At 34.1% G+C, this 24686-nt stretch overlaps 3 protein-coding genes across 4 annotated transcripts; 1 reads left to right on the top strand and 2 right to left on the bottom strand.

The window, feature by feature from the left end:
* Positions 1–264: 264 nt before the first annotated feature.
* Positions 265–8527, bottom strand: LOC107802459 (transmembrane 9 superfamily member 3-like). 2 transcript variants are annotated; one of them, XM_075224658.1, is made up of 8 exons: positions 8278–8527; positions 4880–4920; positions 4172–4757; positions 3947–4084; positions 3686–3842; positions 1574–2058; positions 826–1078; positions 265–733 (listed from the first exon to the last, which is right to left on the bottom strand). In XM_075224658.1, exons 1-7 carry the CDS (start codon positions 8439–8441, stop codon positions 859–861), a joined length of 1791 nt encoding a protein of 596 aa, XP_075080759.1. In that variant the 5' UTR covers positions 8442–8527; the 3' UTR covers positions 265–733; positions 826–858. The 2 variants fall into 2 exon arrangements, with proteins under 2 accessions (XP_075080759.1, XP_075080758.1); XM_075224657.1 differs by having other exon boundaries at positions 265–577.
* A 2543-nt stretch (positions 8528–11070) lies between these two features.
* On the top strand, positions 11071–13053 carry LOC142166467 (universal stress protein PHOS34-like). The gene is made up of 4 exons (XM_075225859.1): positions 11071–11415; positions 12337–12446; positions 12545–12663; positions 12936–13053. Exons 1-4 carry the CDS (start codon positions 11241–11243, stop codon positions 13051–13053), a joined length of 522 nt encoding a protein of 173 aa, XP_075081960.1. The 5' UTR covers positions 11071–11240.
* Positions 13054–13741: 688 nt separating this feature from the next.
* On the bottom strand, positions 13742–22702 carry LOC107809522 (glutamate decarboxylase-like). The gene is made up of 8 exons (XM_075224660.1): positions 22349–22702; positions 21502–21706; positions 17784–17984; positions 17006–17220; positions 16003–16256; positions 15466–15518; positions 14796–15080; positions 13742–13948 (listed from the first exon to the last, which is right to left on the bottom strand). The coding sequence occupies exons 1-8, from the start codon at positions 22432–22434 to the stop codon at positions 13757–13759; spliced, it is 1491 nt and encodes a 496-aa protein (XP_075080761.1). The 5' UTR covers positions 22435–22702; the 3' UTR covers positions 13742–13756.
* Between the last annotated feature and the right edge of the window lie 1984 nt (positions 22703–24686).

Genomic DNA, 24686 nt, shown 5'->3' with positions numbered 1-24686 from the left:
TTTTGGAGGGTAAGGGCAAAGCTAGCCCTTTACTTATGTGTACGGCCAAATCCAGTAGTTTCTGTCCGGACCCTATATTTGTCTTACTAAATTCATCGAATATGTACAAATTATTAATTTAGAACCCAGTAACTTAAAAAACTAAATTTCGAAACCATAATGTTCGGGGTTTGGGGGGTGGGGGTGGGGGATGGTAGGGGTATAACTTGCATTTTCCAATAAAGAACTGGTAGAAGAGTTAAAAGCTAGTCTACGAAAACAGTGTAACAGAATACTTGGAGCATTAACGGCTAAGCATGCAATTAACAGACCCATATTTTATATATCAAAAAGGTTAAAACTAGGAAAAATAAGCTGAGCTAACTAATAGACTCATTGTTACAAATAGAGTTCCTAAACACAATAAAAGGCACTGTTCAACATAAACTGCCACCTGAAAACTGATTTGAGCATCTTCTTCAACATATCTTCTTTGTTTTGCTCCACACCAATTCCAAATGGACCCAACACTGTATATCAGGGAATGTGCTGCACTACTCCAAGCATGTAGACAATTTTACACCAAAAACACAGGCTCCTGTTGTATTCTCCACGTAAATTGTTCGTAGTTTAGCCAATTAAAAATATATGTAATTTATAGTCGACAAGTTTTGTTGCTCGAATTCTCCAAAAATATATGGCTGCACCCCTATTAGATCCTCCGAGGAATGCACTATTTTTGGAGGATCTGACACTGTTGCAACGGCAATTTTAGAGGATCCAAGCAACACAGATCTACAGGCTTCTTCCTAATAAAGAAAGTCAAAACTAAAATGAAAATCTTACCAGTTGAACCAAGCTAATGTGGAATTCTGCATCTTACTCGCACTTGATTGAACGGTATATGTGGCGGACGAAAAACAGAGCCGCTCGGAAACCAACAGTTCCGAGCATGAGAAAGAAGGCGTAACATATGCAAGCCATGTAACCAAAGAAGAATGAGGTTTGCATGAAGCCTGACATGTCTGATCGGGCATAATAGTAATACAGGCAGTATCCATAGATGAACAAACCAGTTGATCCACCGCAAAGGAAAGACCTAGAATATCAACATATAATTGAGAGCCCCCACAAAGCACACGTATTTCCAAACAAATTGTGCCTAAACGTATACGTCAAAAATAAAGAATAAATTTCTTCAATAAAATTGAAAATTGAGTTTACAAGTAATCCCAACTAATATAAGAGATCTAAATCAGCACTCACCAAAAGAAACAAATACAGACAAAGGCCGAACCAGGGAGATATTAAGCCAGCTCCCCCAATCCCCCAAAATAAAAGAACATAAAAGGACATGGATGAAGTTAAAAGGATGCTAACCTATTTAAATACTCACTAATAAATACTTGGAATGATAATGCAGCATATTATTAATGTGTCATATTAACATGACATGCACAGGGAACATTTCGCAGTTCCATTACATGATGCATTCAGCAAACGAAGTACAGAAATGGCTAGTAAGCATTCATTTTTGCGTCCTTTAATTGTTTGAAAAGGATTTGGTCAATTAAGTACTATTAACATAACTTACCTCCACCACCATTCATGGTCTTCTGCAGCAAGTTGGAAGTACGTCAAAGCCACCGTAATAAATGCAGTGACAATGATCAGAATGATGAAAACTATGAATAAGATACTGTAAATGGTGTAAATCCTATGACCCCACACGCTGGCAAATATGTAGTAGAGCTCAATGTAGATGGCGCTGAAAGGCAAGAACCCAGCCATTGCCATCTGAGGAAGAGCTCCACGATGCCAGGGTAATTGTGGTATCTCTCTTGGATATTTCGTTGTTCGGCATGGAGCTTGAAATTCTGCCTTGCTATTCTTTCCTGCGATTCCTCCCAAAACAAGCAATGGTGATGTCACAAGGGCCCATATGAGGAAAATGACAACGATGGTACCGAATGGAAGTGCTGCAGTTGCATGATAAGCAATTGCAACAGTATTAAGGAAGCAGAATGTGAGAAACAGCGGTCCACAGAACAGACCTCCTGTCAACAACAAATTCCTTACCTGTAAAAAGAAATTGAATTTGAGATTAGTACATATTTTCCTCTTTCTACGTGATACCAACCGAACAATCTCAAGTAAATATTAATTCCGCGAAAGGGGCGACCACTACATTAATTGTTGGGAACCACTGTTTTTGGTTTCAAGGATAATAAGTTGTAAACAACAAAGAGGAAAGGAGAGAAACTACAGAAAGAGAGAAAAGAACGGCGAGGAAAAGCCAGTAAAAGGACGAGGTAAACTTAAAAGAGAAAGTTGTCTCAAAAGATTGTCAATCCCACAAAATTCATGGAAACTTAGGACAGAAAATAACACAATCGGAGCAACAACAACAACAACAAAAACAAGCCCAGTGTAGTCCCACAAGTGGGGATAATACAATCGGAGCAACATCCCATATAGGTGATACCAACCAATTGGATTAAGGTTTGGCCATGTTGGTACACTTGAATAAGAGTGTTTATAAATAGCCTTTTTTAACAGATTTGCATGTCAGTAGTAAAGGTGAATAATGTTAGTAATATGATAAGTTTGGATTAAGGCATAGCAATTGTTGTTGTAAGGGAAGCCCAAAAAAGATGATGTTAAGTGAAAGGAAGAGAAGAAGCTCCTAAGTCCTAATTTATTTTGATAAGGTGAGAAGCTTTTCTTGTGCTCTCGAACTAGCCCCTAATTCTCTTATGGCAAAACCTTGGTAACTCCTAAAAGTGTAGCAGCTTACCCCTTTTGTCAATCCCCACCTACATTTCTGCATCTTTTTTAAATTCTAAAGAAATCTCCTATTAACACCTCCCACCCACCCCCCAACCCCCCAAAATTTAATCTTTTTTGCTTCTTCTCAATTTCTTTCATCTTTCTCTTATTTTCATTTCCTCCTCAACCTCTTGCTCACTCAAGAGTAAACCCCTCCCCTTTTGTTTTTTCCCCTCTTGCCTTTTTCTTTTTCCCGTTGCTCCTTTTTTCCAGTCCTTACCTTCTTCTCTTGTCTCCCCCCCCCCCCAACCAGCCAAGACACATGTTCCCTCCTCAGCCCACCTTCCATAATCCACCTTAAAAGTGAAACTAATGTAGTTTTCCATCAAACATACCGAATATAAGTGAAATATGCTAGGGTGTGTTGCCAAAAAGATTATTGCTATAGGGGCAAACAAGAGTTACTTAAGCTATTGTTGGAAGACTGAAAACCATACCAACATGCTTCAGTGTTGGGTTTGACATCATGTGACATGAAATATAGAGATGTTTGACATTTTTACAAGCAGAACCTATAGCCCTTTTTTATGTAACGACCAAGGGAGAGGCATATCCAGGAACACAAGCATGTTGGGTCTCTAATTGTCGGATGCATATCATAGGCCTTCTATGTTGCGATATAGCTCCACCATTCTCCCTCCCACAAAACAAGATCTTGTACTGCAGAATATGCTCTTTTGAACTAAATTCGCGGAGAAAGTTTTACACTTTACTCTTAAAAATCCTATCACGACTAATCCATGTCAAAACCAAGAGACCTTTGCTAACTAGAAGAGAATGATGAAATAAAGAAACTAAGTGAACACAATAAGAGATGCACTTGTAGGAAATTTTGGCTACTTTGCAACAATAAAAATAATGCTCCATACTTTCTTACCCAATTTTTTCCTTCAAGTTGGCAATAGAATGATGCTGCAGTATAGCCTGCAATTCCTGATGTAAGAGCATAAATAACAACCAAAGCTGTGAAAAGAGCTCCTCGGTTGTAGGGGTAAAACACGCCAACAAGCGCAAGTATGAATATGAAAATTGTCCTGGGAAAAAGAGGCGGTGAGAATTAACATTTGTCAAAGAAATTTATCACGAGCTAAATAAATCAAGAACCAAATAAACCCATTTTATTGGCATGCATACTTACAAGGTAAACAACTGTGTGCCAGAACCCAGGGCTGCTGCAAAAAGTGAGTTCCGCTTTGGGTACCTAAACACGTCGCCGTGAATGTACTTCCACCCAGTTTCTTCTTGGTCATCAGCTGTTTCCTCGTCATGGGCGTATCTTTAACCAAAACAGGACATACCATAGGATGAGTACAAGCTCCTCGAAAAATGAGTATCCTACCCCACAAAATTTTTAGTTACTTACTTGACAAAGTCATTTTTAAGGACTCGCATCAGAATTGTGGCAAGAAAACCAGTTAAGAGCAGAACTGTGACACAAGAATTAATGATAGAGAACCAGTGGATCTCCAAATGATGTGGTAAAGCTGAAGTCTGTGAGTACTTTTCCATCCTTTTCTCAAAAGGGATGTCTGTTTCCTTCCATTTGACAGAGTACATGAAGTCTACATCAACTTCCTTATCTTCGGTTATGTCGACTAAGGCATTGGGATCAGTTCGTGCATTAACTTCAATCACGCGATCGTTGTTGAAATGGATGTCAAAATGAAGATGTTTAAAAAGGTAGTATTTGTACTCATTGGGGTCAGATTTTCTCTCCTTATCTACCTTACCAATAAAACCCCAAATGGGCAGGTCATCATAGAACATCTGGAAGTAGTAATCCTTGGCAACAGCGTCACGGAATCTTGCAACTTCTTCCTTTGATAATGACTTCTTGCAAACTACTTCAGTTTCTCGATCACTTAGAAAGTCAAGCTTGTACGGAGCAGTGACTAAACGATCTCCATTCAACACCTCACCAAGAGCTTCTGTTTTATCTTTCACATGACCTAATGAACGAACATGAATAGGCATATGTTCCAATCGTCACAAAAATATATTATATTCAATAAGAAAAGATAAAAAGGACCAAAGACAATAGAGCAAGAGAGGGCAGAGAAATGAACCTGACCTGGAGAACAAAATGGAAGATCAAAGTAGCGATATGTTTCACTGCAATTGACAGTACAAACATGAGATCTCGGTGGAGAACGGTGAATGTAGCATGTGCTAGCTTAGTACAATCAGAAATATTTTTTCTATTTTTGATCAGTAGAAGGAAACAGAGTGGCTAATGAGAACATCAAAGCAGATAGAGACAAAACCAAAGTCCATCTCACATACAAAAATTGAAAAGCTTAAGAGAGTGGATTTTAATTAGGTTAAATAACAAGCAAATTAGATTAGAAGCAATTTGTGAACAAAGATGCAGAAAACAAATTCTTCACGGGAGAAATCAGAGAGAAGTTGCCGAACGACCGTTCTAGGTCACTGGTGAAATTGATATGAAGAGCTAAAAATGACTAAAAGAAGCCTAAGTTTGGTGAAGGAAGTGTGTGAACAAGAACATCTGAGGGAGGCATTGAGCACATGTTGAATGTTTTTGTCTCCATATTCGGAGACGTGGAGTGGGGGTTAGTTCCTGCTCCAACACTGATGACCCCCTACCTAGGTATTATCCATAGGGAAAGTGAGAAATTTGCTAGCATTTCTACTAGGTAGTTGTGCAGTTTTTTAAAGGAGTAAGTACACTCTATATATCCACATTGTACATGCTTTTGACACCATCATGGCGCATTATTAATAAGATAATTTTACTTACCAAAAAAAAAAGTGTTTGAATGTGTGAGTTTGTACACATGCAGACGTTGAGAAGAACCTTTGTGAGTACAGGTATGCCCATTTTAGAACTATGCTTCAAACAAATGTTGGGAAATTTATTGATACTAACATGCTCATCAAAGGAAAATGTAGTATTAACTTTAAATTTCCTATGTGCATTAAAATAGAAGTATGCTAGCTGCCAAGATAATCATCAAACCTAGGTGACTCACAAGAACAAAATTTTCAAAAACAAGTAAGTGGACATACAATTTGTCAAATTGGTAGCATAGTGAAACATATCTTTCAATATCTAAAGCGGAGTGCCTACAATCACTTTTTGCATAGAGATCAAGTGAGGGTCAAACTAGCTCTGTGGAAGGCAGGTCTGGATTTTTTCACTCTTATGAAGCTTCCTTTCCTTGTTCTACAATTGTTTGGCTTTATTAAAAACCTATAATTTCGGCCGATCATATCAAGAATATTTCCTACACAACTGCACATGATATATAATGTGCCGAGACACAACTTTTTTGTTAACATGAAGAGTCGAAAACAAGAAAACAATCTTTTTTTTAAAACACTGCTGTACACACGGCTGAACTCTTCTCATATCCAAACACGAAAATCATAAAAGACAAGCCCTCTGCTCCACCCTTTTTTGGTAGTGCTCTTACAACATTGACTATATTAACAAACAATGTCTTTCTCCATAGTTGTACATGTCCAGCTAAATTCTAAGATAAAAAGATTCAAAATTCTCAAATACCAAGTAGACTCATTAACATACATCGAAAATTACTGTCCAATTTCGGCAATCCGATATAAGTTCCCCCCAGAATTCATTCCAAAATTAACATCCTTTTTTTCAGAATAACAATAACAACAACAACAACAACCCAGTAAAATTCCACTAATGGGGTCTGGGGAGTATAGTGTGCACGCAGACCTTACCCCTACCCCCAAAGGAGTAGAGAGGTTGTATCCGAAAGACCCTCGGCTCAAGAAAACAAAAAGCCAAAAGGAGACAATATTAGTATCACCACAACAATCATAGGAAAAATAGGAACACCATGAAATACAGAAGAAAGATACAAAGCAAAAGCGATAGCTAGTAAATAGGACATGCACTGAAAAGCGAAGTAGTAAAACACAACATTGTCACTAGCTATCTTACACAAAAACCCTACCTGGCTAGTCCCACAATGGTACGATGTAAGTCGAGACTCAACTACATCCTAACCTACAACTCTAATACTCGACATCCACATCTTCCTATCAAGTGTCATGTCCTCGGAAATCTGGAGCATCGCCATATCCTGTCTGATCACCTCTCTCCAATACTTCTTAGGCCGCCCTCTACCTCTTCTCGTGCCCTCCACAACCAGCCGCTCACACCTCCACACCGAAGCATCTAGGCTTCTCCTTTGAACATGTCCGAACCATCTAAATCTCGCTTCCCGCATTTTGTCATCAATGGGAGCCACGTGCACCTTCTCCCGAATAACATCATTCCTAATCTTATCTATCCTAGTGTGCCCTCACATCCACCTCAACATCCTCATTTCTGCTACTTTCATCTTCTGGATATGTGAGTTCTTAATGGGTCAACACTCAGCGCCATACAACATGGCCGGTCTAACCACCGCTTTATAGAACTTACCTTTGAGTATTGGTGGCACTCTCTTGTCACACAGGACTCCAGAGGCTAACCTCCACTTCATCCATCCTACCCCAATACGGTGTGTGACATCTAAGCTGCCTTTTTTTTTCAGAATAAGCACGTACGAAATATAAACTACACCAAAAAGAAAGAAAAACTCACCATTATCAGAAACCAAGGTGACCATCAAATGTAGATTGAAACAATTTAATATTACTGCCAAAATTCAGCAAATCCTAACAAGAATTCCCCTTTTCATTACAACACTGCCTAAAACAAGATCTTGAATTTTACCCAGATATTCAACATGTACAAGATATAAACTACTACCCAACAATGCTCACAATTACCAGAAACTTAGGTGACCCACTGATATACATTGAGCAAACTCCGCTATGCAGCTAAACTTCAGCAAATGCCAGCAACATTTTCCCCCAAAAATTCATTCCAAGACTACATTTTTTAGAAATTCAACACATACAAAATGTAAACTACAACCAAAAAGAAAAAGAAAAGCTCACAATTCTCAGAAACCAAAGAGACCAACAAATATACATTGAAATAGATCAACATTACTGCCAAAATTCAGAAAATCCCTGCCAGATTTCCCAAAACTCCATACAATACTACCCAAAAATAGATTCTTTTGACTTTTACCCAGATATTCAACGCGTATAAAATGTAAACTACAACCAAAAAAAGATCAAAAATCTCAAAAACTAAGGTGAACAGCTGAGCAAACTCAGCAATACAGCCAAAATTCAGCAAATCCCAGCGACATTTTCCGCCAAAACAAAATCTTGATTCCTACCCAGATATTCAACACATACAAGATATAAACTCCAACAAAAAAAAAACTCACAAATCTCAAAAACTAAGGTGACCAACTAATATACATTAAACAAACTCAGCAATAGAGCCAAAATTCAGCAAATCCCAGCAACATTTTCTCCCAAAACAAAATCTTGATTTATACCCAGAAATAAAAAACTCATAAAAATCAAATATTTAAGGAAAAAAATGAAAAGGGATAAAAGGGTTACTACCTAGGGTTATGAAAAGGGCCAACTTTGTTTGCATATAAAGGGACTTCTTCTCCATTTTTGTATTTGTGATCTGATGAATCTGATCTCACACTCGTAGCTCCAAAGAACAAGAGCACCAAAACGACGACGTAATAGCCACACCCCATACTATCCTTCTTCACCATTTTTTGGGTTTCTCACTCACATAAAGAAAAAGTCTCTCTTTGAAACTCTTTTAGGTACAGTGATTTGTGTAAAAGAGAAAGAGAGATTGGCAACCACGCGCTACTGTAGCGAGTTTGTAACAAACGTAATGTTTAACTATTAAGGAATGACAAGTGGATAATGACGTGTCAACATCCTTTTTCTTTTTCTTTTTTTTTTTTCTCTCAAGAGTTCATTTATTTGATCATTTAGCCGTTCTCTCTCTTTAAAAATAATCGGGAAGAGTATACGAATTAATCGATCTCAAAATAAATAGTTATTAAAAAATATTTTTAATATATTTTTTATATATATATTTTTTTTCATGTTATATATAAGAAATATACAAATTTCATATACTTTTACGGTTATCGAATATAAACAATTTCAGTCGCGGACTAAAAATGATATTTGCCCAAATAATTTATATATTCAAAACGTGTTGCAATTTGCTGCAGAATAAAATTTATTTTTCCTTTCAAATATATAGCACTGATTCTACTTTTGTAATTAACGAAAGCTATTCTATTCAAGTGATTGATTGAGAATGTGAATCACGACATATAAAAAAATTAAAGAAAAGCACCAAATATTAAGCGAGAACAAGAAAATGACATAAATTAGCAGAAAAAGGAAAATCCAGAATTAGTAGGAATAGGAATTGATAATAATGGCTAACAAAACCATCAGGCCAGAGTAGTTTATTCAAAACGAACATGTTTTTAAGAACAACTTATACAGATCATTAGATTTAGATTTTACCACTCTTTTTATGGTAAAAGAAAATAGAAAGATAGAAACATTGAATATGAGTGTATCGAATCCGCTTCCGATACTCTAACTACGACCCTGGCTAGTGCTAAAGAATATTTGACATCAAATGATATTTTTTCATTTAGCATAATTCGAATATGTATTTAGGAACTATAAAATCGAAATATATTATATGAATATAAATGTTTGAGCTGTAAACGCAAAATTGCAACAACAACAAAAATTTGTTAAACGGGCTGATGTAAGATAATACAAGCTTCCTCTCAATGAAATCAAATTCCACAGTTTGCTAGTACATATTGTGCTGCTCCTACATGGTCTTCCTTTATACTAGTTAGTAGTTAGTACCACATTGCACTGCCGCATATATATCTACAAAGAAATTAAATTCCAAAGGTTACACAGTTCGAAACTCGATATATAATGAGCTTCATTATCCTTTTCCACGGAAATATTATGTTTATTTGTGACAAGATTTAAACTAGTGAAGTGTCATGTGATAGTAATAGAAACGTTAATTGATAACTTGTAGTCAACATTTCCTGTGATGCCTAGACGATGGGCAGGCCGACAAGGGCGGGTCGAGTAGGACCGGTAAGCTGACAAGTTTCTGAAAAGGGGTTACACATGTTACCTTAGGCGAATCCCACGTATGAACGGGATAGAAAAGTGAAAAACTTTATAAGGCACAATACAAATTCACATGATACGCGCTTTTGGGCTCGATAATGAAATAACCCAAGGGAAAAAATCTGTGAGGTTTGTTGAGCCAAAGCAGACAATACGTGCGATGGGCTAATTGGGTCGTGACAAATATGATGTCAGAGCTGAATCTCCCTCAGTACGACGGTGGAGCAAACCTCGGTGAGGACACTGTGTCCCAAAGGGAGGGTGAATGTGATGCCCGAGGGCGGTCGACGAGAGTCAGTATCACACATGCTTTATAATGCACAACACAAATCACATGGTATACACGCTTTTGGGCTAGTGTAGCCAAAAGGACAAATTCATGAATCTATTGGGCAAAAGCAAACATGGGCTTGGGTCGTAACATTTCCTATCTTGTCTGATATATATATATATATATATATATATATATATATATATATATATAAACCAGTGTGAGATCATGACTTCTTACATTGATCTCAAGCACACGAACTTTGCTGTAAAATATCTCAAAATAAAGTTGTTTAATAACAGGTACTTAATATTTGTAGTCACTGGGTTAGACTTTCCTTAATTGATCAACTTTTGCCATATATTCTCTCGTTCCAGTTTATATGATACTGTTTGATTTGATAAAATTTAATAAAGAAAGAAAAAAGATTTTTGAGACTAATGATAAACCTGTCATGCCATTATGAACGTATATTATAAAAGTGTCATTTTCTTTTTAATAGATCAAAGAGGATCCCTTAATATGTCATGAATAACCATATTTATGCCATATTCTATTATCACAATAAAAGGCAAGTTTAGTAATTAAGTATGTCATATATTCTTTCTTTTGTCTTCTTTACTATATCTAAAGTCTTTTTTCCCTACCCGGTATTCGATACTTTTTGCAGGTCTGATTAATTAGAACTCGTGTTGCACAAGACTCATTAAAAAGGGAAGCGTTCCTTACCAGAATTTTTTTCACGTCATATCTCGAATCTAAAACTTTTGATTAAAGATAAAAGAAATTCTATGATACTATCTAAATACTTTATCATCAAAGGAGAGAATAAAGTGAGTAAGTAAGCAAACTAATTTACGTAATTCTTGAATACCAGCTAATTAGCCCATTGTATTACTCCTGTAAAAGTAAGAGAATCTCCTCCTTCTAGCTCCTTCAAGAAGCTCAAATTCTGTCTATTTGCATTATTAAATAGTCCACAAACCCCACAATCACATAGTCATATAAATATATAGAAACATATATAGCTATTAGCTCGTGAAAAATCAGAAGAAGAACAAAAAAAAGAGAGAGAAAATAAAAGAAAGAAACGACAATAAGAAGAATGGGAAAAGCAAGATTAGTAGGAATTGGAATGGATTTTTCAGCAACAAGCAGAGCAGCATTAAAATGGGCAATTGATAATCTTATAGAAGAAGATGATCAGATTATCATTATTCATGTTGCTTCTCCCAAAGCTGATCCTCCTAATAAGCAACTCTTTGAAGACACTGGTTCCCGTATGTTAATTACTTCCCTAATTTGTTATTAATTATTCTTTACAGTATTTAACTTATATGCGTTGATAGTGTAAATATTTCTCTTACTATTAGTATCTTTTACTAACAGTATAGTAAGTTATATGGCATAACTGGTAAAGTTGCTGTCATGTGATCAGGAGATCACGGGTTCGAGCCGTCGAAATAGTCTTTACAGAAATGTAAGGTTAGACTGCGTACGATAAACCCTTGTGGTATGGCTCTTCTCCGGACCCCGCGTATAGTGGGAGTTTAGTGCATCGGGCTGTCCTTTATAGTAAGTTATATACTTTATTTTGAAGTCATTAAATTAGAAAAGGAGGTGTGACTTGTGAGAGATTGTCGTTCTGAGGAGCGGTGGGGTAGGCCATAGAAGTATCGGGGAAATGTGATTAGGTAACATGACAATGCTTCAGTTTATCAAAGATATGACCCTTGATAGGATGGTGTGTAGGTGGAGAATTAAGGTAGAGTGTTAATAGATAGTGAAGCGCTTTTCTTTTCAGTACCATTAGTATTAGTGTAGTTTTGTATTTTCTTATTCATAGATTTCTATTATTACTTGTTGTTTCTTTCTCTTTGTTTTTTTTACTATCTTGTTGTTGTTACTGTTTGTTGCTAGTGATCCTTCTTTTTCTTTTCTTTTTTATCTTTTCTTGAGACGATAGTTTATTGGAAACAACGATCTACTTTCTGAAGATAGGGTCCCAAACACCACATATGAAATTATACTGGGTTAGTTATTATTGTAAATTAGAAAACTTATTGTCGTTGATCATCTTAAATGGATACATGGTCTAATTAAAAGAATTTATGCATTGTTGTAAAAAAGTTAAAACATTTTTTTTGTCATGTTTAGATGGTTTATAATTTTATTGATGTATTTATTCATCTTTTGCACAGCTTCGATACCTTTAGATGAATTTAGAGAGATTAATGTGTCTAAGCATTATGGACTAAACCCTGATAAAGAGGTTCTTAATATGCTTGACACTGTTTCCAAGGTTAAGAAGGTATACTTTTATATTTTTTCCTCTAATAAATTTTATTATTCTGGAAAGGGTTTTCTAGTTATTTTGCAAATAAATTTTTTTTTTTTTGAAAAAAAAAGGTGACAGTGGTGGCAAAGGTGTATTGGGGAGATGCGAGGGAGAAGCTTTGTGATGCTGTGGATCATCTCAAGCTTGATACTCTTGTGATTGGAAGCAGAGGTTTAGGAGTCCTTAAAAGGTAAAATTCATCTTTTAATTACGTTTCAAGTGATTTAAATAAATTTTAAATTGATATTTGATTATTTCTAGTCTAGAAAATTGTCATTTGTCCCTTTTTCAGAATCCATCTTAACATTTTTTTGTGTGGTGTACAACTAATTACATGTACTTAAACAGTACCCTCGAAAATGAGGCAGACCTTAATAGAGAAATGATAAAAAAAAAATTATCATGAAAAAGTTGATTATCATAACAGAATGGGGCTAAATTTACAATTTGACATATTTTCAGGGTGTTACTTGGAAGTGTGAGCAAGTACCTGGTGCGTAATGCATCTTGTCCCGTCACCGTTGTGAAGGGCAATCCTCACTCATGTTTGCCGAAGATTTGTCACTTGTTTTTTTATTAACTTCATATATATATATATATATATATATATATATATATATATATATATATATATATGAAGTTAATAAAAAAACAAGTCCTTCTCAAACTCCACTATTAAAATTATACTAAATATATTATTGGTGCAGTACTTTACCACTTGTCTGTTTTTTTGTGTATTTTGTTGGGTTGTGAATCACATTCTTAGATATTATGTGGTTTGTGTTTGAGAGTGATGAATGAGATGGTTGTGGGGCAGTATCATATTTCAAGATTATATTCATGCTTCCATTTTCATGAACTGTTGTCTAATCATTTGTCTAAATCCAAAGGCTTAATTTGAATTGCAAAAGACATCCAAGTTTTGATCTAATAATTGAATTTAAAATTTAATATAATAATATTCTTAATACAAATATATTGGTTTTTCTACCTCCGTCCATGTATATGTATATAATATTTGAATATAAAGGATTAAACTAGACCTCAGGCACTCACAACTTTTTTCTATATCACATGCATGATAAATATCCTCATATTAAGTACTTAAGAAAATTAACATTAATAATACAAAGTAGTCCAAAATCAACCAATATTTCACTAGCAATAAATAGCTAGCTCCTCATACTCAAAAAACCCAACAATTCAAATATAAAAACAAGCAGTACCACTGCTAGTAGTTATAAATCATCATATTAATTATAAACATATTTTGTTAAATTAAATTAACAAACTCCGTTAGTCTTCTTCTTCTTATCAGCAACAAATTTCTTCCATGCAGTAGTAATCTCAAGCTGCACTTCTCTATCTGTTTTCTTATGCACGCCGCTGCCATTCGCCTCGGCCACGGCTAGCTTAGCGTTGACCCTCGCCGGAAGTGTGTCTAGCTCGTGGAGGACTTTTTCAATGTCTATTACCTGTTGAATCGGAAAAATATTAATGAAAAACACAAAAGGATTGAACGCAAATAGCCTTTGTACATTAATTATACATATATTATTCATCCCGTGGCTATTTTTAGTTTAAGTGGTTGGCTGAGCTGGTATTACGGTTTAATTCTTCGGGTAAATATAACAAGTGACAAGTCTTTCGAATTTCTATGCTAATGAAATAGTGGAGAGTTTTGGTTAGTAAAGCATGGCATATTTCAAGTTTAAGTACATAATTTGGAAAGAAAAAAGTGTTTTTGGAGGAGAAGCAAAAAGATATTTTGATAATAGATGCAAGACAAGAAGATTTGTTTTTTCTTTTGCATGTAAAGAATCAATTTATATGGAAGAAAAAACTTGTAAACGAAATTGCTATAGGATTGAACACTGGTAGCTATAATAAATATGACAAGTCTATCGAATTTTTGTACTAATAAAATAGGGGAGAAATTTTGGTTACGAAATCAAGACATATTTTAGGTTTTTAAGAACAAAATACTTGTAAGTTGTGAAAACAGTCATTAATACTTGTATTAAGGTAGACTGTTACATCAAACCCTTTGGGTACAACCCCTTCTCCGGACCTTTTGTAATTGTGGAATATCTTGTACACTAGTCTCTTCTTTAAGAAGAGAAAGAGAATTGGGAGAGAAAGGAGTGTTTTTGGAGGAAAAGAGAAAAGATATTTTAATAATAGATTACTTTTTTCCGTTTGTATGTTATAACGCTAGAAAAGAAACTCGTAAATGGTTAAATATAAGTAGTTACTTTAAATGAAAGGGTTACATATAGTCTAACCTCAACTTATTTGTAATTGAGGCGTAATTATACTTACCAGTCGCTCGGCGAGTGTACGGGAGAAATCTTCTCTAATGACAACTCTGAGAACTGTGACATGTTGAGCATTTGGTGGCATAGTATATGCAGGAATAATCCATCCAAATCTTCTAAGAGTTTCAGAAATTTCGAACTCATTGTGTTGACTGTTGTCTTTAAGAGAGAAAGCTACTAATGGAACTCCAATTTCTTTGGATATTATGTTGAATCTTCCACTTTTTTCAAGTCCTTCTCTTAGTACCCTTGCATTTTCTTGACAATTCTCCATAACATTCTTGTAACCCTGTTTTAACATGGTAATTTCAGATTGTAAAGACTACTATCACAATCTTAAGTATATTTAAAGTGTGTAATTTGTGGGGAAAAAAAATACTATTATATATTTTTAGAGTTCAAGTTTCTTATATCAGGTCACTCAAAAGATATCTATAGACAAGACTCCGTAAAATGTGAGATTTGTAATCTTGAAATTAAGACGGTTACCTGATATAACAGGTAAAAGTGATATAATAGTGTAAAAATTACTTAGAATAATGATGTATATATTTTAAACTCCTATTTTTATGCAATTGATAGTTGATTAAATTGTATTGATAAAACTTAGAAGTAATGGTAGCAATTGCCTCCCCATGGCTTCACTGAGAATAACAAAATTAATCTTAACTTACCTCAAAACCCAAGCGAATAAGTTGGTAATATTGAGCAATTACTTGGCTAGAACCTGCATTACAATAGCAAAAATGATTAGATTTGTAAGGCTAGTGATATGACTCTAGTGGTACTTTTCAATGTTTAGCCTTAGAAATATATATATCTAGCTAATTAGAGCATCATATATATATATCTAGCTCAATTAGAGCATCATATGTTTTATGATAGTAAAAGGAGTCCGGTACATAAAGCATCACGCATTCACATAGGGTTTGCGGAAGAACGATACCCCAAGGAGTGTGATGTAAACAACATACCCTAATACAAGCATTAGCGACTGCTTACATTGCTCGAACCCGTGACCTATAAGTCACAGGGGAGACAACTTTACCGTTGCTCTAAAGTTCCCCTTCAGAAAAAGAGAATTGACATCATTCGGACTCGATTTTTGACGAGTTATGAATTTGATGGCAAGTTCAGAACTCATTAACCTCAAATCCCGACTCGTCTATGATTATACATATATTTAAGGACTTGTAATGAAGGAATTATACCTTTAGAGAAGTTGAGAGTGAAAGTAGGTTGATCAGCACCAAGATAATTAATGTGGAAGATAAGTTCGTCAGGTAAGTCTTCCTTATTCCTCCAAATGGCCCAACCAATACCAGCATAAACAAGACCATATTTGTGACCACTCACGTTAATACTCTTCACCAATGGCAATCTAAAGTCCCATTCAAGCTCTGGATAAAGGAATGGTGCAATAAATCCACCACTTGCTGCATCCACATGAATTGGAGTGTCCCACCTGTTACCAGTTATCAACCATATATTATGATATTTATATATATAAAAAAACAGCTCGGTGCATAAAGTATCCCTCATTCATGCAGCGTCTAGGGAGGGCCGCACCACAAAGGGTGTGATATAGACAGTCTAGCTTAATACAGACATTAGTGGCTGCTTTCATGGCTCGAACTCGTAACCTATAGGTCATACGTAGGTCATACGGAGACAACTATACCGTTGCTCCAAGACTCCCCTTCCATTATGATATTTATACAAAGAGCAAGAAAAAAAGACATTTACACAAATACGTATAAGATTTCGTAGAAGTGAATTCGAAACTTTAAGTTTATGACTACAACAACAACCCAGTATAATCCCACTAGTGGGGTATGGGGATGGAAGTTTGTACGCAGACCTTACCCCTACCCTGGGATAGAGAGGCTATTTCCGATAGACCCTCGGCTCCCTCTCTCCAAGAACTCCCCACCTTGCTCTTAGGGTCTTGGTTGGAAGTGGAGGGTGCTCACCACTAAAGCAACCCACTAAATTATAATTTGTACATAATCCCCTATTTTCTTTTTAATAATGTTAGAAGACGACATACGCTAATAGTTAGATGCATACGATTGATATACTATTGAAGAGAATATACTCTTCTAAGGTTACTTAAGCAACTTTAGTGCGAACCAGAATGGTCGGAATTATTCGATGTTGTTCGTTTGTCGCTATAACTTAACAACCAAAAAGCTCTGCGAAATCGTGACTTACCCGGTTTCTTTGTTCTTCTCAATCAAGAGGTCATTCAAGCGCTTAACATCTTCAAATTCACCATTGAGTGTGGAACCCAAGATAGCAGCTACACAAATTGTGTTCTCATCCACCATTTCCACAGCTTTCTCAGGGTCCATCACATAGTATCCATCACTCAACTTTACTTCCTTTAGCTCCACTTCAAAATACCTTGCAAATTTCTCCCAACACACCTGTTAAAATTACTAATTAGCACACTCTCAACTCCTAAATTTTGGAAACAAATTCATGTATTTTATAGAGTTTAACTTCTCTACGTGACAGTGTAAAGAAAATTTTACATTATCAAGCAAATTAAAAGATAAATACAGGTAGCAGTCCATAAGAAATCGAATTAGTAGCCTAGAAAGTAAGATATGTTACCTATGATCACAATATATTAAAATACACTTATGGTATCAATTATTATTTATACTGTCAATATATATAACAAAGTTAGAAGAATTAACCTATATAGCCGATCACTCAGCCGCTTAAACTGAAGATAGCATTGTATGTATAACTATGTATAATTAATATATAATTTATGTATATCAGCTAAAAAATGTAAAGAATGAATACGATCGGCTATATGTGTAAAGATCATGATAGGCTAAGATTGGGCAAGATATAAAATTGGCCGGTCGGCTGAAACTAATTGCATTTACTAGAGATGTATATAAAACACATATACCAAAAAATATATTTCGTCGGTTATTATTTTTTGGGAGCGGCTAAAAATATATATTTATCTTACCTGGACATTGGCACCAGTGACAATATTGGGCTTGTCACAGGGCTTGCCTTGGGCTTTCATTTTATTTTGCCATTTTCTCTTGAAAGCTAATCCAGCAAGCATAATAGCCTCAGAGGATCCAACAGTTCCAACTCCAACTGCAGTCTCTCCATCTCCAAGTGGTGCGTTAAACAAATGAGCTATCATGTTTACACATCGATTCTGCAAAATAAATAAATAAATAAAAAGATTAAAAATTATGTAATTCTGACAAATTAAATGTATTCTTAGTTTGTCGATATAATTTTCGATTTTAAGTTATATACAAGTCTGTGTAAAGAATTTTTTCATTATCACGATCACTCAGACTCTCAAAGAATATTTGTAGGTAAGTGTGAAATTTGCAATCTAAAAATAGGTCAAGATACTTGCTACAACATATAAATCTGGCCTAAAGGTGTAACATTTTTTTTTCTACATTGATGATATATATAACTTATTAAAATAATAATGTTATTAAACAATTCTGGCTTGAAGTGTAGTTTTTTTTTTAACACTGATGATGAATCTATAACTTAACTTAAGATAATAATGTTATTAAACAATTTATGAGTTTACATAATATGTAAAGGGGATAAGATCACAAGTGGTAGAAAGTCCTATGCTATAATAACAAAGAATGAAGGATAAAATGGTAATAAAAAAAATCTGTTTAGGAAAATTGTGGCATATGGTCATTCGTTCACTTTACTTTGAAAATCCCCTAAAAATTTATGCATTAAGTAGTGAGGAGAAACAAATTCAAATAGCTCGAAAACGACCTTAAACTTCATACAATAATATTTTAATTTAAATAAATCAACTGTCAAATTAGAGAAAGTAACTGCTTATTAGTAATATATCTTGAGACGACTGTAATGCTTCTAGAATATTCCCTTTTAAAGAAAAAAAATGAAAACCCTAAACTTCAACTTTGGTACTTTAAAATAAAAATTAAAATAAAACGACTAGAAATCGCCTACGAAAATAAGTAAAATTTAATTTAAACTTGCTTTTAGAAAACTAATATTATAACCCAAAGAAGAAGAGCAAAAGCCATCGTATATGTCGTTAGAGTAAAACAACAACAACAATCCAGTATAATTCCACTAGTGGGGTCTGGGGAGGGTAGTGTGTACGCAAACCTTACCCCTACCCTAAGGTAGAGAGGCTGTTTCCAATAGACCCTCGGCATTCTTCCCTCCAAGAACTCCCCACCTTGCTCTTGGGGTAACTCGAACTCACAACCTTTTGGTTGGAAGTGGAGGATACTTACCATCAGAGCAACCCACCTTGTCTAATGTCGGTAGAGTAAAACATAAGAAGGAAAAAAACATCATTATTCCATTACCCCACAAATTGTCCATTTTAAGGGATGTCCCGATCTGAAAAATTGAGATAATAGTAATTTTTTTCTCAAAAATGGAGAAAAATAAGTACAACTCTCTCTATGGTCCCCTCCCCACACAAAACCCACCCCCACCAAAAAAAAAAGGGAGGAACAAGTCCAACCATCTTTGTCCTTTTTGTTATTTTTTTAATCTGCGGGTGCTTATTATTTTTGTCACAAAATTTAAATTTAGATGTGAAAACCATTACTAATATTTAATAAAAAATAATTTAAACACATTATTTAAAGTACAATAAATTTAGTGTTAACAATTTTAAAATTAATTTAAAATTCGAATCCGTTTCTACTCTTAAGAATTGATCATATACTTAAGTGGAAGAGGGAGTTGGTCCATATCTTTCTTTTTCCTCTTTCTAAACCTAAGCCTTTTTTGTTTTTAATATTTGAAAAATATGTAGGAGCTGATAGTAGACACGAAAAGACTTGGTATTAAAACTTACTATTAAAAAGTATCGAGATCGAAGATTATGGAGCATTTATTTAAAGCATTCCAAGATCTAGGGATCCACATTTATGTTTGTTTTTTCCTTAGTTTTTAATCAATGTTTATTTTATATTTTTTGGGGGAGAGGGTGTAACTTTTACTGTTTTACACTATCAAGTATCAATGGTCGAAAAGATTAGCGAAGTTTATGCTATAGTAAAGTGAAAGATCGTTTACTAAAGTAGAAAAAAGACAGGTGCTATGGGACGGGCGAGGTGCAATAGATGTTTATTATATGGTACAAGTTTTACTTTACACTATTGACGACAAGATACCCGTCTTAAAAAATACTAATAATTTTACTATATTATCATTATTTAATATATATTAAAAATGAATTGGAGTACTAATAACTTATATATATGGCATGTCTCTTTTTTTTTTGGGAAGGGTTGCTTGGAAGAAGAGTGCGCATTGAGTAAAACACTGAACATGTTCGGTCGAGGTCGAATCTAGTAGATTTTATTTAAACCTTATATTTAGGTTAAAAAATCGGTTGAACATTTATAAATTGTTAACTAGAACGCAATAACTTACAAATAATAACAACAACAACAATCCGATATAATCTCACTAATGAATCTGAGAGGAGTAGTGTGTAGGCAGACTTTACCCCTACCCTGGGATAGAGAGGCTGTTTCGAATAGACTCTCGGCTCTCTCCCTAAAAAAATTCCCATATTACTATTGGGATGACTCAAACTCACAACCTCTTGATTGGAAGTGAAGGTGCTCATGCAATCAACTATTGTCATTGAAATCCAAGCTATTTTATTTATATTACTTATAAGAGGACAACAACAACAACAACAACCCAGTATAATCTCACTAGTGGGGTCTGGGGAGGGTAGTGTGTACACAGACCTTACCCCTACTCTGGGGTAGAGAGGCTGTTTCCAATAGACCCTCGGCATCCTTCCGTCCAAAAATTCTCACCTTGCTCTTGGGGTGACTCAATCTCACATCTCTTGGTTGGAAGTGGAGGGAGGATGTGAATTGCATTATTGCATGTGTTGGAACAAAAAAGGAAGAAGACGTGGGCCTAAGATGCTTGAGTACCACTTAAATTTGCCCATATTTTATTCTCCTACGCTACACTTAAAAGTCGAAAAGACGTTGATATTTTTGTGGACATTTTACTGTTCCACACACTAATGTCTAAACGACCACTTTGTATCGTTGAATTTGTGAGAAGTTTCATTTGAGAAATGAATAAATTCCATAATAAACCTAACAGTACTATTTTTCTTCTTTTGTGGCAAAAGTCACTACAAGGCATTCTACTATTATTACCAAAGAAGACGAAAAAGAAGATTCAAGTAAAAGATCTTTTACAAATTTGTGTAATTTAGATTAGAAGTTTTAGTTACCATTTTATCAGTTATTATTACCAAAGAATACGAGAAATAAAAATATACATTGATGACAGTGTAAAGATCTTTTACAAATCAGTAAATTTAACATATTTAGCAAGTTACACTAAGATTACAGATTTCACTTCTTATGAAAGTTTACTTGTAAATATATTTTTGTTAAACTCTATTATAAGTGACTTGACCGTGTATAATATTTTTAACACGATCAGCCACGGGCGGATTTAGGAGGGGGAACTCGAACCCTTTTCACAGACCACAGGAAAATTACAGTTTTCACATAAGACAGAATCCGATTATATTTTATATTTTAAATTACCTAGATACATTCCACCTGTCACAATCTCTTTTAATTTTTTAATTTTTCTTTTTTTATCCCCTTTAGCAAAAATACTGTCTCCGTTACTGCGATCAAGAAAAGAGAGAGACTTGCCTGAAGTTCAGTGGTTACAGGGTATTCATCCATGTCAACGTAATTCTTGTTAATGGAATCCATCATCAGTTTGTTACACTCTGGTTCCATCCATGTTGTCACAAAAGATGCTAAATTTAGTCTTGGATTTCCATCTAACATAAGCTCATCATTTATGATTTGATATGCTGCTTCCTTTGGTATCGAATTCTCTGGCATCTTAAACCTAAAATTCCAAAAAAAAAAAAATAGTTCAAAAAGAAGCTCCATTTTCAAGAATATACAAAAGAAAATTCTTAGGAAAAGAAAGCCTAAGTGATGATACGCAGTAAAATTATACAAGTGAAGTCCAAGAAATATAGTGATTACGCAGAATTTACCCAAGGTAAGGAAACTGTTTCCGAATATTTCCAAAGACACTTGTCTCAATAAAAAATAAAAAGAATCATAGTAACAAGTAACAACAACGATGGTGGGTGTGTTTAGTACGACAGGGAATTATTTTTCAGAAAATGTTTTTGGAAAATGGACTTATTTTCTGAAGAAATAAATTTTTAGTGTTTGATGATCGGGTGAAAGATGAATGGTTAATAATAATATAATCAAATTGATAGTGTTCTGGTGAAATTTTGAGTATTAAAGATTGATAGTAACGTCTAAATGTTGATCAATACAATGATCTGAAGTTAAAAGTACGAAAAATGACTTTTCCCTATATTCCTCAAATTAGTTTTTCTGACAACCAAACAACAAAAAATATCAAAAATAAAATCGAAAAATATATAAACTGTTTAAGCAGAAAGGATACAAAGAATTTACAAAGTAAATTAATCCTAATTTGTTTGAGATTGAGACATATTATGTGTACCTCGGAAGAGAAGTACGAACATATCGGGAAGCGAAAGTGGAGTGGATGGAGACGTCACTTTCCGACGCTGTCTTGGACAGAACCATGGCGGCGTAGTGGTGGTAGTACGACGGAGAAGATCAGAGACTAAAACAAGGGAGAAAATGGAGATATTTTTCTTCCTTTCTTGAAGAAGAAATATAGAAGAAGAGTCACTATAAATAATGAAACTTGGAATTATTATGTGGAAGAGCTAGCACATCTTTATTGAATTTTACTCTTCTTTTTTAACTCAGTGTCCCATACTCGTTTCGGGTTTCATCCCAAAAAATCCATTTTCTATACCAAGAGCGACGCCGAAATATCTGATTAAAGATTAAGAAATATTTATCGCTCCACTATAATCTTTTCTAGTCTTTATAGAAATTTAGTTAGGATAGTCTCATTCAAAAAGTGATTAGATATAAAATTAAAAAAAGAATAATGATGGTACTTATTAATGAGAATTTAATATTTATAAAAATAAGTTTAACAGATAAGACTTTTAACTTTATAGTTGTAATGATGCTGCAAAAATAGAAGTTTATTATAATTTTTGATTTTTTAACTTGCCACTTTTATTTTATATACTCCCTCCGTATTGATGTGAACTCATTTGACTGGGTACAGATTTTAAGAAAAGAGATAACTTTTGAACTTGTAATGTAAAATGAGACACATATATTTTGTGTGGCTATAAATCATTGTATAAAGGTAAATTGTTTTCATATAAGGAAAGGGGTCATTCTTATTGACACGGACTAAAAAGAAAATAGGTTCACATAAATTGAATCAGAAGTATTATTATATACTAGCTTTTGTACCTCCAACTTAATATTTATTCAAAAACTTGTTTTGATAGAAGGGAACTTACACGTAATCAGGTTATGTTTTGAAGTAATTTTTATGTATAAAATTGCTGCAATACTTTATACTAATAGTTTTCTAAAGCATCCATTTGACACCTGTTTATATTCCATAGATTTTTCTGATGTTTATTCTCAGCATAAATTGGTTAATTGTCCACTCTCTTTTAGGTCCACCTCATGATTTTTTTTCTTTTATTTATTATATATATTAAAGAAGAAATAAATGTGAACTTGACATGTTCTTCTCCAAAATTTATGCCAATCACTTATCAAAAATAAAGATAATTAGAGGAATTGAACTATGTAGTTTTTATTTATGAAGGATTTAATATCTTAAAAGTAATTTGATGATTAAATTATTATACTAACCCAAACTGACTTATTAAGGCCGTGTTTCGTGTTGGAAAGATATGTTGGAACGCTAATCTAGAAACTTGGGTGAAGTCATATATGAATATTTAATTTTACACAAACTTCGTATTAAATTTCAAATAAAAGTAAAAGAATTACAAGTCCAACCTCCAATATACGCACATGTTTTTGTTTTCCCTTTTCATATTGAAATTTCAAGAAGAAAAAATTATTTTATATTTAATTAAAAAATTTCGGGTTCAAATCGTGAGAATAAATTTCTTTTTTATTCCGCAAGAATTCAAATTAATCGGATCTATACTGAAAAATAAAAAATAAATATTATTCAACGAATTGTGACTGCCTTGGGCGAAGGGAAACGTCGGTGATAGGTTAGCTTCCTGGCACCTTCCCACATCTCCCTTTTTAATTTAATAAAAGGAAAGTGGATACTAAATAAATTAAAGAATATATTATACAAAAATAATTTATTTCGAACCAATCCCACAAGGACCATTAAATAATTAAATTTTCTCCTACACCTAACTCATTTTAATAATTAATTAATATCCCCAACTACCAATCATATTTTACTGCATAATTCTTTTCTTCGTTTTATTTTTAAATAAATGTTTTATCTTAAAATGGCAATAATAAAAAATCAAAAAGTAAAAGACAAACTATTTTTTTATTTAAAAAAAATCCATTGCCCATGTTATAAGAAAAGTAGATGGATAAAAAGATAATACGTATCATTTATTCATCCATTGTGTCTTTTCTGCTCTATATATATATATCAAATTAAATCAATAATATTAGGACAAATAATATAAAGGATTCGATTGATAGAACAAGTTAATCAATTTGTGACTTTTTACCTTGACCATTGTAACATTTTGGAGTAAATTTTAAAATAAATTTATATGTACTATGGTCAGGTGTGGAGTGCTAAAGAACATGATCCAAAGCTTATATGCTAACCTATCAATATAAAATAAAAAGAAATTAAAAAAAACTATCATTATCATTTAATTAAAGAAGTCACTTTACACAAGACACCACTTGGCTGGCTTGACGCCTTGATTGAAGGAGACTAGTGC

This window comes from Nicotiana tabacum, chromosome 11, assembly GCF_000715075.1.
Source record: "Nicotiana tabacum cultivar K326 chromosome 11, ASM71507v2, whole genome shotgun sequence".
NCBI lineage: Eukaryota > Viridiplantae > Streptophyta > Magnoliopsida > Solanales > Solanaceae > Nicotiana > Nicotiana tabacum.
Note: the sequence above shows the minus strand (reverse complement) of the source record. Positions and strands in the feature narration are given on the sequence as shown.

What these genes read in the sequence shown, in the direction of transcription:
- LOC142166467 (XM_075225859.1), top strand. Translation starts at nt 11,241, where the DNA reads ATGGGAAAAGCAAGATTAGTAGGAATTGGAATGGATTTTTCAGCAACA. An exon ending in CTTTGAAGACACTGGTTCCC is followed by an intron (nt 11,416 to 12,336) that starts GTATGTTAATTA and finishes TCTTTTGCACAG; the next exon opens with CTTCGATACCTTTAGATGAA. An exon ending in GGTTTAGGAGTCCTTAAAAG is followed by an intron (nt 12,664 to 12,935) that starts GTAAAATTCATC and finishes ACATATTTTCAG; the next exon opens with GGTGTTACTTGGAAGTGTGA.
- LOC107809522 (XM_075224660.1), bottom strand. Translation starts at nt 22,434, where the DNA reads ATGGTTCTGTCCAAGACAGCGTCGGAAAGTGACGTCTCCATCCACTCC. An exon ending in TCACTGGTGCCAATGTCCAG is followed by an intron (nt 17,221 to 17,783) that starts GTAAGATAAATA and finishes TAATTTTAACAG; the next exon opens with GTGTGTTGGGAGAAATTTGC. An exon ending in GAGAAGAACAAAGAAACCGG is followed by an intron (nt 16,257 to 17,005) that starts GTAAGTCACGAT and finishes AACTGGTAACAG; the next exon opens with GTGGGACACTCCAATTCATG.
- LOC107802459 (XM_075224658.1), bottom strand. Translation starts at nt 8,441, where the DNA reads ATGGTGAAGAAGGATAGTATGGGGTGTGGCTATTACGTCGTCGTTTTG. An exon ending in AACTTGAAGGAAAAAATTGG is followed by an intron (nt 2,059 to 3,685) that starts GTAAGAAAGTAT and finishes TTCTTTTTACAG; the next exon opens with GTAAGGAATTTGTTGTTGAC. An exon ending in GACCATGAATGGTGGTGGAG is followed by an intron (nt 1,079 to 1,573) that starts GTAAGTTATGTT and finishes TTGATATTCTAG; the next exon opens with GTCTTTCCTTTGCGGTGGAT.